This window comes from Ixodes scapularis, unplaced genomic scaffold, assembly GCF_016920785.2.
Source record: "Ixodes scapularis isolate PalLabHiFi unplaced genomic scaffold, ASM1692078v2 PGA_scaffold41__6_contigs__length_2269736, whole genome shotgun sequence".
NCBI classification, from domain to species: domain Eukaryota; kingdom Metazoa; phylum Arthropoda; class Arachnida; order Ixodida; family Ixodidae; genus Ixodes; species Ixodes scapularis.
The window spans coordinates 543,899-559,899 of NW_024609870.1; the positions used below are offsets into that span (position 1 = coordinate 543,899).

The 16,001-nt window shown below is 42.1% G+C and overlaps 1 protein-coding gene across 1 annotated transcript in view; it reads left to right on the top strand.

Moving 5' to 3' along the window:
* LOC8043049 (muscleblind-like protein 1) overlaps positions 1 to 16,001 on the top strand; it is a 246,785-nt gene that overhangs the window by 201,828 nt on the left and 28,956 nt on the right. Inside the window, exon 3 of the mRNA XM_040502515.2 lies at positions 13,816 to 13,995. Coding sequence (XP_040358449.1) covers positions 13,816 to 13,995 — 180 coding nt within the window. The remainder of the gene's footprint in view (positions 1 to 13,815; positions 13,996 to 16,001) is intronic.

Consider the following 16,001-nt stretch of genomic DNA (forward strand, 5'->3'; position numbering starts at 1 on the left):
CGTAAACGGAAAGCACACGACACGAGTGTAAACGGGTACTCCTATGGGGGAGAAATTCCTCGCTTTGTATGCCGGGGGTGGCATCGGGATCACCTAACTTGTTGTGGCTTGCGCTATTGCGCATGACGTCCGAGTCAACCGAAGGAGTATTCAATATTCATCAGTGCCCTCCTCAGGCCGCTCCTTATGTAACTGATTTTGGATTCCATGTCGTTTTTGTGTGCATCCGTCCATTCAAGAAGCATCTTTCTTTAGCAAGAAGCAGTTGGTCGTTTTGTGCGTCTAACAGCGCTACTGCCATAATTGCATATCGCCATTTCATGTACGCCTCTAGCACGCACTGAGCCTTGTTGGGGAGAGTGCGATTGCCCAATGCGTCTGATGACTCTGGCACCCCTCTCAGCTCCCCGTCGTTCGTGTGATAGCTTGAGTCGGGTAGGAAATCCCGCTGGTTCCATCGATCACTGAAGTGGCTCACATTCCTCCCCGTAAAGCATCCCTCATGACCCCTTAACCAGGTGATGGCTCAGTCGTTTTACTGGCCGTCGGGTGCTCTCGCGACCGTATTGTCACGCAATACTTTAATGTTTCCTTGTTGCCAAATGTGCCTCTGGCATTACCAAGTTGCCTTAGCATTACTATTCCTGCACTGGTGTAAGGCGTGATTATGGCTGATTACTCATCTACACCCTCGCAATAATTAACGTGTCCGGCTGCTTCAAAGCTGCTCAATTAAATTTGGAGAACCCGCACAAGTATTTCGTTGTACTTATCGAGTTGCCCGTGCTGGTAACAGACATTGGTTCAGAGTTGGTGGAACCGACATTAGGCTCGTGCGGCGTACCTTGTAATTCGATAAAAGATTATTTTAATGTTCCTTTTACATTCAAAAAAGACTACAAAGCCGCGACAGAATATTGCACACTCCAAATACATGGCTGGGAACAAAGAAGCCGGCCCGGGAAATGGATTTGGTTACCGGGCTTTTAATGGCATACTGAATCGAAACCTAAAATATAGCTCGCAGATTCAGAAATCAACTCAATCTGTTAATGACAATCGCACGCTTGTATTTTGAACGGATGGCTGTATTTTCCGTTTCAAAGGACCAATTCTAGCGAGCTTTCGAACATGACGTGCCATATCGGAGAAGGCAATACCAAGTGACGTCACAGACGAGACGTCGCTTAAGGGCTGGGGTGGTCATCAGCTCTGCCACTTGCCGTCGTCGACGCATGACAACCTGGCCCTTTTTGGTTGCCCCTCCTTGCAAGAGTTGAACAGGCCGAGAAAGAAGGGAAATCGGGTTCGACAGGGCTTACGCACACGCAGCTTGCACACACGCAGCTTGCGCACACGCAGCTTGCGCACACGCAGCTTGCGGACACGCAGCTTGCGCACACGCACCTTGCGCGCATGGAGCTTGCGCACATGGAGCTTGCCACCATACTTTCGCAGAGCAGCGCTGCTTTTAAGTGCATAATGACGTAGCAACATTTGGTTTATTCCTTTTAAATAATGTTTTGTTGTCTTTTCGAGCAAAACGTTTTTGTCTCAGCGGTGTGGCCAGAACGTGGTTGACAGTTAGACAATAAAATAGACGATATAATTTTGTTGCAGTATCCGTTTAAAGGGGGAAAACCATGACGCTGTGACAGACCCAGTCAAGTGGGGCCGCATTGACGTCGCACTCATGAATTTGAAAGGTGCACGCTCGTGTGGGCTCTTGAACGACAAACCGACGTGTCAAATACGATTTTAACGCTATACTCTGAGAGGGAACTTAGAGTGTTATGTAGTTTCTGGCTTTCTTTTACCTTGTGATTTTCTTCTTGCTTAGTTTTATTTGGGTCAATTATGTAGATTTATTTCCCTTCGCTGTATTCTTCCCTCGGAGTCAATTCAGTTTTCAGTCCTACCTTTTGCCGACTCTTTGCAAGGCGTGGAATGCTGGGAAGGTTAGGTACAAGCGGTCCTAGCATACGACAGAGGCGACCTGGGAGGCGACGATGAGCAACTCCGGTACCCCTTCTCGCTGTCTGCAATGTTGTAGATGCTGCAATGCCAAGGACAGGGTTTTGAGATTTTTTTCCGAAAGTCGGTTTGCACGACTTGGCTTTTCGTTTTTCCTTTCTTGTTCGTCGTAAAATTCCCCAGATTTGTTTTTGTTTGTTTCCAGGGTGTCTAGCGACCGGGAAAACCGGGAATTGTCAGGGAAATTTTAATTACTGGGAAAAATCAGGCAATTGTCAGAGTAATTGTTAAAAAGCAAGCCCTGTCAGGGAAAATGAGCCGGAAATGCCATCGAGTGCCCCTGAGCAAAGACTTGAGGACTTCGGGGGCAGAAAAATAGGCAATAAATCCTGCTTAGAGCGGATCACGGGCTCTGCTCACCCGTTGTGGCATGTGCTACCCAGTGCAAAGAGAACAGCCGACAAATCCAGTCCAAGTCATGCATTAGATTGGATCGGATTGAGGGCGCGACACTAAACTAGATCCAGTTAGAGCCACTATATTTAGTAACAAATGGGAAAGCCACAGACCCCAATCTAATCCAAGCGTTAAGCTGAAACTATCCGACAGTGTGCATCTGGCGGCTATGCCCTACGGCTGCGCAAGCCTGGCCACGCTGCCATTCGGTTATTGACGTGTGTGGTTGAGCGTCGTGTTTTCATCGTCTTCCGGAAGTGACTTCTTCACTGACGATGTCGGCGGCAACGAAGTGCTCGTTTAATCCAGACTAGACGAACTTGAATATTTCGGAATATGCAAGTTGGATTAAGCCCGTGTAAAATGATCCTCACAGTGCTCAATGCTCAATGTGCCACAAAATGTTTTCTTTGAACATCATGGGAAGCACGGCAGTTTCGAGTTACGCATCGAGCAAAAAGCACCTTGCTGCTTTGAAGTGTCATTCAAGCTGTCGTTCCCAACCTGGACTTCTGTCATTTACTTTTCGATCGGATGTAGCGGAGACCGCACATGTTCCTCCTTAGGAGCTTGCAGCCACCACAAGTGTGGAGACGTGGATGAGCGGCTTTCTACTAGCTGAGGAGCGCTGTGACAAAGGCCGATATAATTTGGAGCTTAAACTCGGTAGCGATTCACGGATCCCTTCGTTCTACAGCAGCATCAGCCTCACTTTTCCCTCTCGTGTTTTCCGCATGTGAAGTCGCTGCAAAACTTCAGTTAGAGAAGGACAAGGTAGGATATACCATCTGCCATGATGTTGCGCCCGTCTTTCAGAGTATGCTGCTATGGAAGCCTTGCCAGTGTGCATCTCGTTGTGGTTTGCACAAAGTTTGTGCAATATTAGACCCTCCAGTCAGATACCCTAACCTGTGCTGATTATAATTGTGCTCTATAAATGAAAAATGCCTTGTAACGGTCTTATATATTTAGCCGTTTCTACAGGAGTCAGGGAACTTCATCTGAAATTGTCAGGGAAAACCTGGAAAAGTCAGGGAATAACAAAATAATAATTTGCTACACACCCTGGTTTCTCAAGAAACAGATATCAATAAGTTAAAAATGAAAAAGTCTAGCTCTTCTGTGACCTGTTTCTTTCGTTCTCCTTTTTCTTTTCTGTTTTCTGAGCACTTGAGAGGAAGACTGTCAGGCGGCACCATGCGAAACTCGATTCAGCCATCCGTAAAAAGGTGAATGAGCGAGGGTAATGGAAAAGCAGAGTGAGAGGGAAAGTGAAAGATGGATGGAAAAAGAAAAAAAGGAACCAAAGAAACCTTCTATCTTCGTATTCTTTTTTTTTTTTGCGCTTTAGATTCTTCTTTGCTCATTGTGACAATTAGCCTTGAAAGATCGATCCCAATTGCTCGATCCATTTGGTGTCACTGATTTACGGACCCTCATTACAAGGCGCCCGTCTCTCGGGAACGAAAGCGCCGGGGAGAAAAAGGATTGTAGGCACCAGGAAGACCGGGAAGGAAGAAGCAGTGTGATCAATTCACTCCACAGATATACAAAAAAGAAAGGGGGAACACATTTTACAGAAAGCGACAATGAAACAAAATTTTATGTCTTTTCAGAGAGAGAGAGAGAGATGGGGTTTGGATAATTGATTGGATTGATACAAACTCTTACTGCAGCATTGAGGAAAGACAATGAAACAAAGCTCTTTCTCTTCTTAGCTTTACTTTTTATTTGCTGATTCACTAGGCTATAGCGGATAAAGAGGAAGCGTTTCGAGTACTTTAATCATTGGATTAGTGCGGAAGCTTAGTAATTTCTCGGAGCGAGGGGATTCTTATCTTGGCTTTCTCACGGTTCACCGAGTACAGTTGTTGCTCCTTGTTGCGCACCTCTTTTAGCTTCATTTTAGTTCATCTGGATCCTCTCATTGTTGTTCAAATGATTTCCGCTAGATGCATAATGAATGGGAGGTACACAGACGAGGGTGATAGGAGAATATTTACAATATTTTTTTAATTTGTTTCATTTCGAAGATAGAAAGTGGATAATATATAGAGTTCCGTTTTTAGGACCGGAAATAAAGCTTGAATGTTGTTAGAGGTGTGCTGTAAAACAGCGAGCTTTGTTGTGGAGGAAATAACTTTTATTCTGCTGTTTGCGCTATTTCAATTATTTTTAAACTTGCATGTTAAGTAACAACTTTATGTGAATACCCATATTTACGGCACAGTGTTGGCAGGAATAGCACCCGTGTGAGGGCGTTGTTAAAACACACTAATGTCAGATGCAATCTTTAATTTCAGTTATACAAACAAAACACTATATATTCCATATATATTTTCTTACTTACTACAATCATGCCTTGCTACTAATAAAACAGGCGGCAAATAAGAAGTGGGATTATTAAGAAAATCGGTCCCAACTTCGCTAGCTTTTCTAAACATTTGGTCATATGAATGTTTCTAATAGATTTTATTTTGTACATATGTGTACAAAATTGAACTTATATAGTATCAAATTTGTATGAAAAAAAAGAGCGCTAAGTTTGAGCTTTTTGGTGGTATCAAGGCCAATCAAAATATCTTATATAGGTCACATAAAAGAGCTTGCAAAACTTTGCCAGAAATTGTCAAAGGACACTGCACCACATACTTTAAAAACTGGAGACGGCGGACGAAAACGGGAACAAACATGAAACGTCTTAAACGCAGCTACTAAGCTTTATTGCCACGATTGTATTGTTAGGAAGAAGTACCACTGCTGAGAGGCTCGCGTTCAACGAACATGCACAGGGCTCAAACTTCCCCTGACGAATGTCACCACTGCTATCCATCTTGCACTTAATCCTTCCCCATGAAATCGCCCCATAATTGTAACCTAATTGTATATATACCATGTCCCACAAGAGACGAAATAGCGGCAGAAAACAGATTTTCATCTTTAGCACAACACCGTTACTTATTTAGTGGCTTTTGATGACACTCAGCAGGTGTTGAATTGGCCCCATATGTTTATCTTCACTAATTAAAAATGTATAATTAACATATTTTAGTTAATTCAGTGGCTTATCGTGACAATTAGCCTCTTATATTATGCCCCCCTGGCCATGTAAGTCACCTGGACAGACCACATTGTGTTGCTTTTATGGCTTTTCTAAAAACAGTGCAAAGCCTAAAAAATACTCTATATATAAGAGTGCTTTGTATTCCTACAAGGCAAGCAGCAACAACATGAGGTTGAAGAAGAAATAAAAACACATCAATCAAACACACATTGGGCACTTCTGTACAATCTTAAGTATGTAATTTTTGTTCAATCAAGAAGCATCAATTAGTGCTAAGGCACCATGATTTAATAGTTAAGGATGCGGAAGTTAAAGGGCCCCTCCAGCCTAAAATGGGAGTCATTAGTTTTATATGAAATCCTTGTGGCAGGTACCAATTTTCTGATGAAATCTTAAGTAGTTATTTTCGTTTGATAATTTAGCAGCGTTATTGAAGGGACATAAACTTGCACGAGGCATGAGACCAATGATCGCTACATTTAGGTTGGAGAGGCCCTTTAACTCTTAGATATTCAAAGAATCACTCCAAGCTTCTGCAAGATACTCAAAAATATATGTTAGGTAAGGTACTGTGGTATCAGGTTGAAAAGTAACTCAGTAGAGTACTAAATATACTCAAACTCATTACTTTCAAGATACTCTTAAGATACACCCTGGCCGTAGCCGGTCAGCTACGTCCTCTTGGCAGTGACGTAGGAAAATCATTCCACAAAAATCTTTTCTTGCTACTGGGGATTAGCTTTTGCCCCGAGTTGATACAAAGACGCCTTGTTCTCTCTCTGCACAACCAGTACAAGGAAAGAAAGGGCAACAGATTGATTTCAATCTTTTTTTTTCCAACGAAAAAAGTTTACAGTAACTTGCGGGTAAGTTACAAAGTGAGTACAAGTTACTTGCAAAAAAGTATTTAAGTCGGAGTACTAATACTCACTCTCAAAGGGTATTTATGAAATACCAAGTTACTCACAAAAGCGTTTAAGATGCAGTAACTTGAGATTTAAGATAAACACCAGTCTGAGTCAGTGCAACCTCTTAAGGCTGCATTGACAGAAGCATTCTTTCTGAGACCTACTAAAATTAAGTTAGCTTTATGTGATCAATATTTTTTTTTAATCTTATAATTGCATTATTTGGTGACTTCAAATCGCAAAGGAAGACACAACTTTTCTCCAATTAAAAGCAACTCTATCTTTTCAATGAACAATGCCTTTTGTCCATAATTTCTGGCACAGACCTGATAAACAAACAATGTTTCCTTGCCATTTAAGGAACAGATGGGAAAGTTTGAGTACAGTGACCCCAGGCTCCTCTGCAGACATACATGCACATTAACTGGCACATACAAACAGGCTGCATGCATGTAGACACTGCCCATCTTCCCTCGAAATCACCTGTTTTGATTTTGCTGCTGATCTCGAATCCTTCGGTGTCTCGGTGCAGGACATTTGAGACCGATCTGGCAAGTGTCTCCCCAACAAAGTATACCGTTTTTGGTGGTGCGGCCAAGTTCGGGGTTCACGAGTTGAGGGTTAATCCCTCCATAGTGAGATGGGTTGGTTGAAGTATGGCACTGGGTCGGCAACCTCGCCTCAGCATAGAACCAGCACCGCCAGTCGGCAGACGCAATTTCACTCCATGTTTCTCCCATTCGTTCCTGTGGTTGTGTGCATGCCTGCCCGATAGTGCCTGCAACAAAGGGATAGCATGCCCCCTGTGTCTGTGCAGGACTTGGAATGTTTTATCTATGTTGTCTGCTTATGACCATCGGAGGCAGAGTGAGTAGGGCTGGTGTGGACCAACTTGTGTTTTCCCTTGCCTACCCCCTTTTGTTGGCTCATTTTTAAAAGGCTTATGCGCTTGAACCTTTTTTTTTTTTTTCCTCTTTATTATCACACGCTGTTGCCATTGCCAGCGATTGCAAAGGTAGGAGACTTTTTCTGTATTTTCCCGTCTAGTCGCTATATGGAAACCTCTAGGTTAACGTCTCTTTCTGTAATCAACACCATTACAATCCAATCCCATACAGAGGGCCATTATTACTTCATACATTCTCTCCTTTCTTTGCATTACATTGTACAACCTTACGCAAAAGACAACTTCATGCATCTGTAGGGATATTGAAACAAACCATTTTGATATCACAATTGGGGGCCAAGTGAAGGACTTACCGACTCCTCGGACACAGGAGTCATCATCAGAATGACTGAGATTTCTGAAGCCGCGCTTGTGTGTTTCCGTCGTTACTCTCTTTGAGGCCTAAAGCGAGAAATTCTGAAGAAATAGTCATCTGTGGAATGTGTGCGGCTGTTTGTTGTATTTAGCTGTGCTGGATGTGCTATTGCACCTTTCACATATTGGACCATGGGCACCCTTGTTGTGCACTGCACATAACTCCACTGTTCTTAAGCACTCTTTCATCATTCTCTCTAATTAACTTGTTTGCTGCACTCTTATTCATGGTATCATTTTTGTACAGTGTGCTTTTTTGGAATAGAGCAGAGTCGCATGTGGTGTGAGTGATATTTCATATTGGCACCCTCGAGGTACCATTGGCTGAATACAAAAAATTATAAAAGACTAACTGCTTGGTGTAAGGTTTTAAGCTGATTGTGGCTTACCATAGAATATCACGCATCCGCCCATCTCGCACTAAGCGCCCATTCCCAAATTTGTAAGATATGAGAAAATATGCACAGTACATTTCTCTGTAAAATTGATGACCGGACAAGTGCCCATCTCTCATGGTTTCGTGACAATCGCCAAATTTTGAGTTGGCACTTGCTCACTTTATGGTATGTTCTTACTATGATCTGCATGGGTATGCCCTACCAGCAGAGCAGTTCTTTGGCACCACAGCACTAGTACTGTATGAAACTTGCACTGCAGTCAACTTGTTAATTAAACTTTCATCATAAGCAGCTTGTGCATTACAGTTTGCATGATGGAGAAAGAGTGTTTAAACTATTGAAATGCACCTAAGCGATGATGTTTGCTTGCTTTAATGTGTGCTCAGTGTTTCCAATTGCTATTGTTATGGTACCTAGACAGCTACACAATCTGTCAAATGTTTTATGCACTGCTTGATATGTTGTTTTTATGTTATAGGCTTCTTGCATCTGATGTCACTTCCGCTTAGACTCACATCTGAAACCAACATTGTCGTCTGCTATCAGTTCCTTGGCGCCCTGTTGGAGGCATTCAGAATCTTATTGTTGCAGCAGTAGTTCCATAATCATAGAACCGTCTTAGTATAACCCCCTTTCAGAATGTTTCCTTGTCCTAGTTAATCACAAAGAGGTTCTTCACCTGGACGCGTATGTCACAGCCTCTTGTTACCTTACCATTAATTTAAAAAGCAAAGGAATCGGGTGTGGACAATTAAAAACCCACAGGTCTTGAAAGGCAAGTTCTGATCATAAATTATTAGTTATCTTTAAGTTGCAAAGAAATTTACCTTTTGTCAAAATAGGATGACTATAGTTCAGGCCTGAACTTGGGGTTGTGCAAAGTTGAGATCAAATTTTAGGTAACTAATATAGTAAATAAGATACAAGAAAAAATAGGGCATCTTTGTTAGTGCCTGAATGTTTTAAAATTTCCAATTGTTTTTCTTGCATGCGTACGCACCTAACTAAGCAGGTATCCAAGAGGTGACCTACTCGCAGAAGCTTTGTGCAGCTTTCATCCACATAGAGTTTGAAAGATGAAAGACCGCAAGTTAAATCTGAGTGTATGGCTGCCAAAGGCTGAAAAAATGGATCATTAGAATACCTATATTGGTTAATTAGTTACATCATAATTTAAATTGTGCTGTTTTGGCATAAGTGACCCAAACGCATATCCAGCAAAAATTTAAGTAGTTACCTTCTATGCTTTAGTAACCAAATTTAGGGGAAAAGTGACCAGTTTAATGATTCTATTTCTGGTGATTAGATGCCAGATTTACAATTACAGACGCGACCACTCAAGTGCTTCATCAACAACACACACAATTTGAGATCGGTAACTTCCCACACAACAATTGCGACTTTTGAAAGCTGTAATTTTTGTGTTGGAACTTAAACACAAGCACTCTGTCAAAGAATGGGCTTGGTCACATTATGTGTAGTGCCGGGTATTTGGGTGAATTAATAAGTATCTTATCTCAAGAGGAAACCATGGATTGCAGAGAGCCCGCCGACTGTGGTGCTTTGGATGAGATGCCAAGGTTTCAGGACCTACTGTTATTTTATTAAAATGTCGTCAGCAACTTCTGGGGAAAATGACCCCCACCCCCTCATTAAAAATTCCCCAAAAATTGCTTCATAAATTTTGAATCGCAAAACTCAATTTTTGTAAATTTGGCAAATGAGTGCTTTCAGCAATCTGTAGTTTAGTTTTGAAATGCTTAACACACGCATACCTTTTCTCACCGATACTTGTTATGCTGCGTAACAAATTAAGACTTTCAAACTAATAGCCGTCTGGAAATTTTTCTACTGGAAAGCTAGATTCAGGCTCGCATTGTACACTGAATATCAAGCTATGAGTTTCTCAGCAGATCTGATGGGCCGAAATCTCTGAATTGCAATTCAGCAAGCATGAAAAGATACAAAAAACTTTTGTTACCTTGCTCCCATAAACGTTTGTTATCCATCCTTCGCGCTTGCAGGCTAAACGAAATGATTATCATCGCACCATTCAGCACTCTACAGCGATAAAACACAACATAACAATCTCTGCTGCAACCATGCCACGGATGCCATGCAAGCCATTAGAGCCATGTACTTCATATGCTCCCCGCATCCTCGTGGCCGCCATCTTTGCCCCGTGTTTACCGCCGCCACTGACGATTCCCACCAATTCTAGCAACACATTTTTCTTTCTAATGTTCTCAATTTTTCTTTTTGTACTTGATATTGAAAAGATTGGTTGCAACTTTATGCTGAACAAAAATGTTTTAATTGGAACCCCCAATAACTTAGTTTAATCCCACCAAAAATTATTTATTAAGTGGAAGCAAATTATTCAATAGTACACATTATCCAATTAAAAAACAGCAAAAATGTACTATCATTTTGATTCGGATCATCAATTAGATAGGCCAATTGGGAACTTATTTCATTTGAGATAACCAGTTGAAAATCTGAAACCCAATTTTAAGCTGACCAGTTGGTTGATTCTGTATACCGTATTTTCCGATATGGGTATGTCGCGTTTTGTTTGAAACATTTTTTATGATGCGTCTTGTACAACAATGCAAGTTATATGCATTCTTTTATAAATTCACAGTGCGACTTAATTTTTTTTTATGCTCCGTGCACTATATTTCGTAGAGCACCGTAACCGCGTAGCCATGGGTGATGTTGCCCCTTCCAGGAGTCACTGCTGTCGCCACACTCTTCTACACTTTTCATAACTGACTCAGAAAGCGAGAAATTTTATGATTTCCCCGAAGCAGCTCAATGTGGATAGGCAAGCCTGAGAATAAAACTTTTAAAGCGTCAGATCTACATTGCCTAGTTCAGCCATGGTTCTGTATTCTTTTATTTCAGTTCAGTAACACTGAAAGGTAATTGGGTTGCAGGAAATCTTATCGCATCTTTCTTAGTTTCCATTTGATGAGTAGTTCTTATCTTCCTTGCTTCAGCCGTGTTGCTACATGTAAAAGCAAGGATTGTGGCTAGCCGATCTTTTAGTAGTACCCAAAGTATTGTGTGAAGATTTATCTATCTGTCTGCGCTTCGATGCTCGCGTCGTCTCCGTGACTTAGCCTAGGCTAGACCAAGTGGCTCAAAGCCTCGTTCGTGAGCGTCTGGCACATTAAACTTTCTTTTGCTCTTGCTCATCATGTGTACGCTCGAATAAAGCAGACTACCTTCTCATTTTGCACGTTTTACGTCCTTTTGTTGCGAAACACTCAATGGCCCTTGCCAGACAGCACTGTGCTATGCGCATTTTTCGCAAATCGAAACATCAAAGTTGTGCGTCAAACAGTATGTGCGATCTAGCCGATTGCGTGAAACTCCGATTTCGCGATACCCATGCACGTAAGGCAAAAAGCTCATCGCGTGAACCGTGCAAAGAGGTGCGACTTATATCCCAACTTTTCCACGAAAATGGCTCAATATACGGAAGTCCGACTTGTAGTCCCGAAAATACGGTAGTTGGAATCAGCTGATTCCAATTAATATAACCAATTGAATTATTGCAACCCAACTGGAAGAACCAATTGTTTGACTCGGTGCCAATTAGATTTTATTGATTCCATTTGGCATAAACAATTGAAAATATAAACTCAATTGGAATCACAAATTGATGAAGTCAGTATCCACTGAATTCCACTGTTTCTAATTGGTACCAGTTGAAATTTAAATTGGACTCAATGGTGGTTTTTAACATGATGAATAGAAAATCCTGTTCCGGCACACACTGGTTTCTCAAAAGTCATAAAAATAAAAGTAAAAAAAAAAAAAAAAACTAGGAAAGAGAAAAATAATTCTTAGATAAAGAATGTGCAGCATGTTCTTGAATTGCAATGGCTGTTTTATCGGCCTCTCTGAATGTACATTTGGCTGAGTTGGTAGGACTTGATAGTGAAAAACAACTGGGACGAGGACACTGGACAAGCGCCGACTATACTCCGTTCACCCTTGAAGGGACACTGACAGGGTATTTATGCTCGTCAAGGTTTTTAGTTGTGCATGACATATGAGAGCCCAACTACCCAGAACACAATTTATGGCTCGAAATTCGTTTTCTTTCCACCCGAAAAACACCGATCGAGAACCGGTTGGTTTGAGTCGCACTCACTGTCTTCTCTGTGGTCACATGCCGTTTTCTATGGTTTAGACACAACCACCACAAATAATCAAAGTCGTGGGTCATCAAGGATACAAACTCAATGCCAGAAATGGACTTAAAATATGACAACTAGTTTTTGATGCTTCTAAAAAGCTGCAAAAACATTGAATAATAAGAAAAAAGTTGCACAGCCCTGTGGTTTTTGACATCCTTCTCCTCCTCTATATTTCCTCTTCCTCCTCATTCCAGCTTCGGTTTCAGTTTGGAGCAGTTATGTTTTTATTTTATTTTTTTTATTTTTATTAAAAATATATGTGTCACAGTAGTAAAATATTGATTGGGTAATCTTCTGACACCATAATGGATGGTTCGGCAAAAAATACAAAAAAATGCTTTTGGGGGGTGTCATGTCCCTTTAAGCTGAGACTGCAGCCAGTGCCACAAGCCCGAGAGCTCCAGGTCGGCGCTATAAAGCATTCTTCCACAGGACAAGCGCTCGCCCTAGAAGTGCACGTCTCAAAGCTAGGAGCGCAGGCTAGCTCATGCTTGTAGCTTTGGCTGCAGTCTCAGCTTAAAAATAGACTGAAAAGAAAAAAAAAGATCTTATTAGACAGTCCAGTTGGGACACGCATGTCAAAAAATAAATTTGATACGAAAAAAATATTCTTTTAGAGCGATATTGATGGCACGAGATTTATTTTAAATTCTGCGCGCAAAGTCCATGACGTCACAACATGGTCATACACTCTTTCCACCTCTAGAGATGGTCATACGCTCTCTCCACCTCAATGTGATGGCCAAGCCGATCCACCTTTCCTCCACTGACCTGAAATGTTGAGAGAGAAAACAAGTGGAAAGGGAGGTAACTATCGACGAAATCGCATCTCACTCCGTCAATAACTCAATATTGCTCTAAAAAATTTTTTTTCGCGTAATATTTATTTTTTGATATGCGTGTCCCAACCAGACTGTTTAAAAAAATATTTCTTTTCTTTTCAGTGTTTTTTTTTAAGCGTGATTGGAGTATAGTGTGAGCATGTAAAGAACATTATGTCTGTGCTAGAATAAATTTCTATTTAATAAACTTTTATAATCAGTAACTAGCTCACTCAGTGAACCATGGCCCTGTTGAAACAACAAGTGGCTAGAGCACGTGTCTCAGGCTGTGCGTGCTTGTCTCCTATTTTTTTTTTGCAGATGTGTCTGCCAGACTTAGCGACCACCGTGGTGCTTTTTCACAATGTTACATTCTATAGTGCATTCTGCAGGGAATAAACTTGGACCATTTTATACCCTTGTTATGCACATATTTTATTCGCAAGGTTGCTGACCAGCATGTGTCATGTGTAGGTCAAGGGATCACAGCCACAAATTCCCCCGAATGATTTCTGCTAAATGCATAATGAATGGGACAAGGGTAGGAGCATATTTACAGTTCTGTCTCATTTTAAAGGTGTAAAGTGGTTCCATTAGTGTTTCTCTCTTGTCTGTGCCATTGTGCAGCGGTGTGTTGTTGCATGAAAGTGACCTTGCTCCAGGCCACGACCAACCCGTACATGGCTGCCCTGACCAGCATGCCGACAGCGTCGTCCTTTGGGCCTTATTTGACGCCCAGTCCCTGCCTGCCCGGCATGATGACGGCGGACGCAGCACCACTCAGCGTGATGCCGGCGTCGCTTGTTTCTCCACAAAAGGTGGCGCGCACCGACAGACTCGAGGTGAGCACCTTTTATTGCTCGTAGAATGGCCACTTCATTTCTGTCGGCACCATTCCTTGTCTGGCGGGTTGCACCTGGTACCGTACGAAGTCTATTCAAGGTTATGTTTCACATAATTTGAAGCTATTGGGAACTGCAGAACTAATTTTCTGAAAACAGGCCTCTGCAATTGTGCCATGCTCCTAACAAAAGCAGGGTGCTTGGCAGTTTGGGGTAGCATTGTTACATCATATTTTGCCTGGGATTACAATAGCGCGGCAACAGAGCCAAAAATAAGTATTTCGGCACGGAATTCTACTTTTTGAGAAAGTCACAAATCCTCAGAAGCCGAGTCTTGTTGTCTGGTTAGTGTAAGCATTGCGTATTGTGAGCAAGTTTTGCAGACAAATCTATTCATAAGGGTGATCTGCTGTTCAGTGTTGTATCTGGCTTTTGGAAAGCCCGACTCCAGTCAACAATCAATCGGTTTTATTGGAAAGGAACCTGTGGATTAGGTGTTTGAGATGAGCTACTCTGTGCCTGTGCCTCGATGCAAGTAGTGTTTGCCTAATAGTTTTCTTATGCATTTTTGCAAGAACTTGCAACATGAAAATTAGGGCTCATTGCCTTTGGCATAATTTTAATGTTTGGTATACCATGCTGTTTTAACTTAAATATTGTTAAATCTTACATTTATTATATATCATTGTCAAACTCTGATCCAGGACAATTTGGTGATGCTTAATGATGAAGCTAGTCAATGAATAAAAGGATTGCAGCCTGCATTAAAAGCAGCGATTGCGCCTTAGTCATCTCCTTGAAAATTTCTCAAAAACACCCCGAAAAGAACTAGGTAGTACTATTGTTATGGCTCAAGGTTGAAGCAAAATATGGTGTGCTTGCCTCACTTTTAATAATTTCTTACATACAGTTGTACCTCTTTATAACGAACACTGATATAGTGAAATAACGGATATAGGGAACTAATAACGAAGTTTGGTTGGTCATGCTTCATTTGGACGCGAGTTCTAGTTATATAACGAAATCAAAACCGTGAGATCTGACGCGCTATCAGTTATAGCAAAGCAATTCCTGCTTTTCTCGTGTCACAAAATATTATCAAAGTTATCAAAAAGTAGAAAAATATCTTTAAAAAGTTATCCTAAGATAAAAAATTCAGAAAATTTAGATGGCCCTATGTGCAAAACTGCACGTTTTGGAAGTAGTGCTGACTGGTGGCTTTTGACAAGGGCATGTCTGAGCAGCACAGGAAGATCTCGCTGCTTTTGGACAACCGCTCCGCGCACAAGGTGGCCACTCCACTGAAGGCAGTCCGTTAGATGTTCCTGCTACCGAACACAAGTTGTGTCCTCCAGCCCCTGGATAAAGCGGTCATTCGGTGTGCTTTTATCGAAAGCATTTGGTGACTCAGCTCGTCTTTGACATTGACCAGCAGAGATCCACAGCCATCAACATGAAGACGTCACTGGAAATGTTGTCTGGGCCATGGAACGACGAGAGACGGTCGACAATAAGAACCTGTGGACGCAGGCTTCGTACCACCCGCCGATGAGGTTCAGCCCGAAGACCCTACAGAGCGACTCGACGAGGCAACCTGGCAGCTGCCGAACGTCTCATTTGAGGATTTCGTTTCTGCCGACGACAACTTGGTTGTGGCGCCCAAACTTACCGATCAAGAAATTGTGGATCGTGTCGTGTTGCCCGGCAATGACAGCAGCAGTGACAGCGAGGATGACGAAAGCAAAGACGACACTGAAGAGCCGCGGGCGAATAGCGCAGACACCGCAGACATGGTCCGGAAACTGCGCAATTATTCGGAGAAGCTCTCCATTCGGAGAAGCTCTCCACTGCCAAAACTGCTGATGTGGGGAAGGTGCTCTCGTGTATGGCCACTGTGAAGAACTTCTTTCTTCAGAACTCTGTGAAGAGGCACCAGCCCAAATTCACGTCTTTCTTCAAATAAATGGAATCATGGATCCAGCTAACGTCATTTCTCGTGTTGCAAA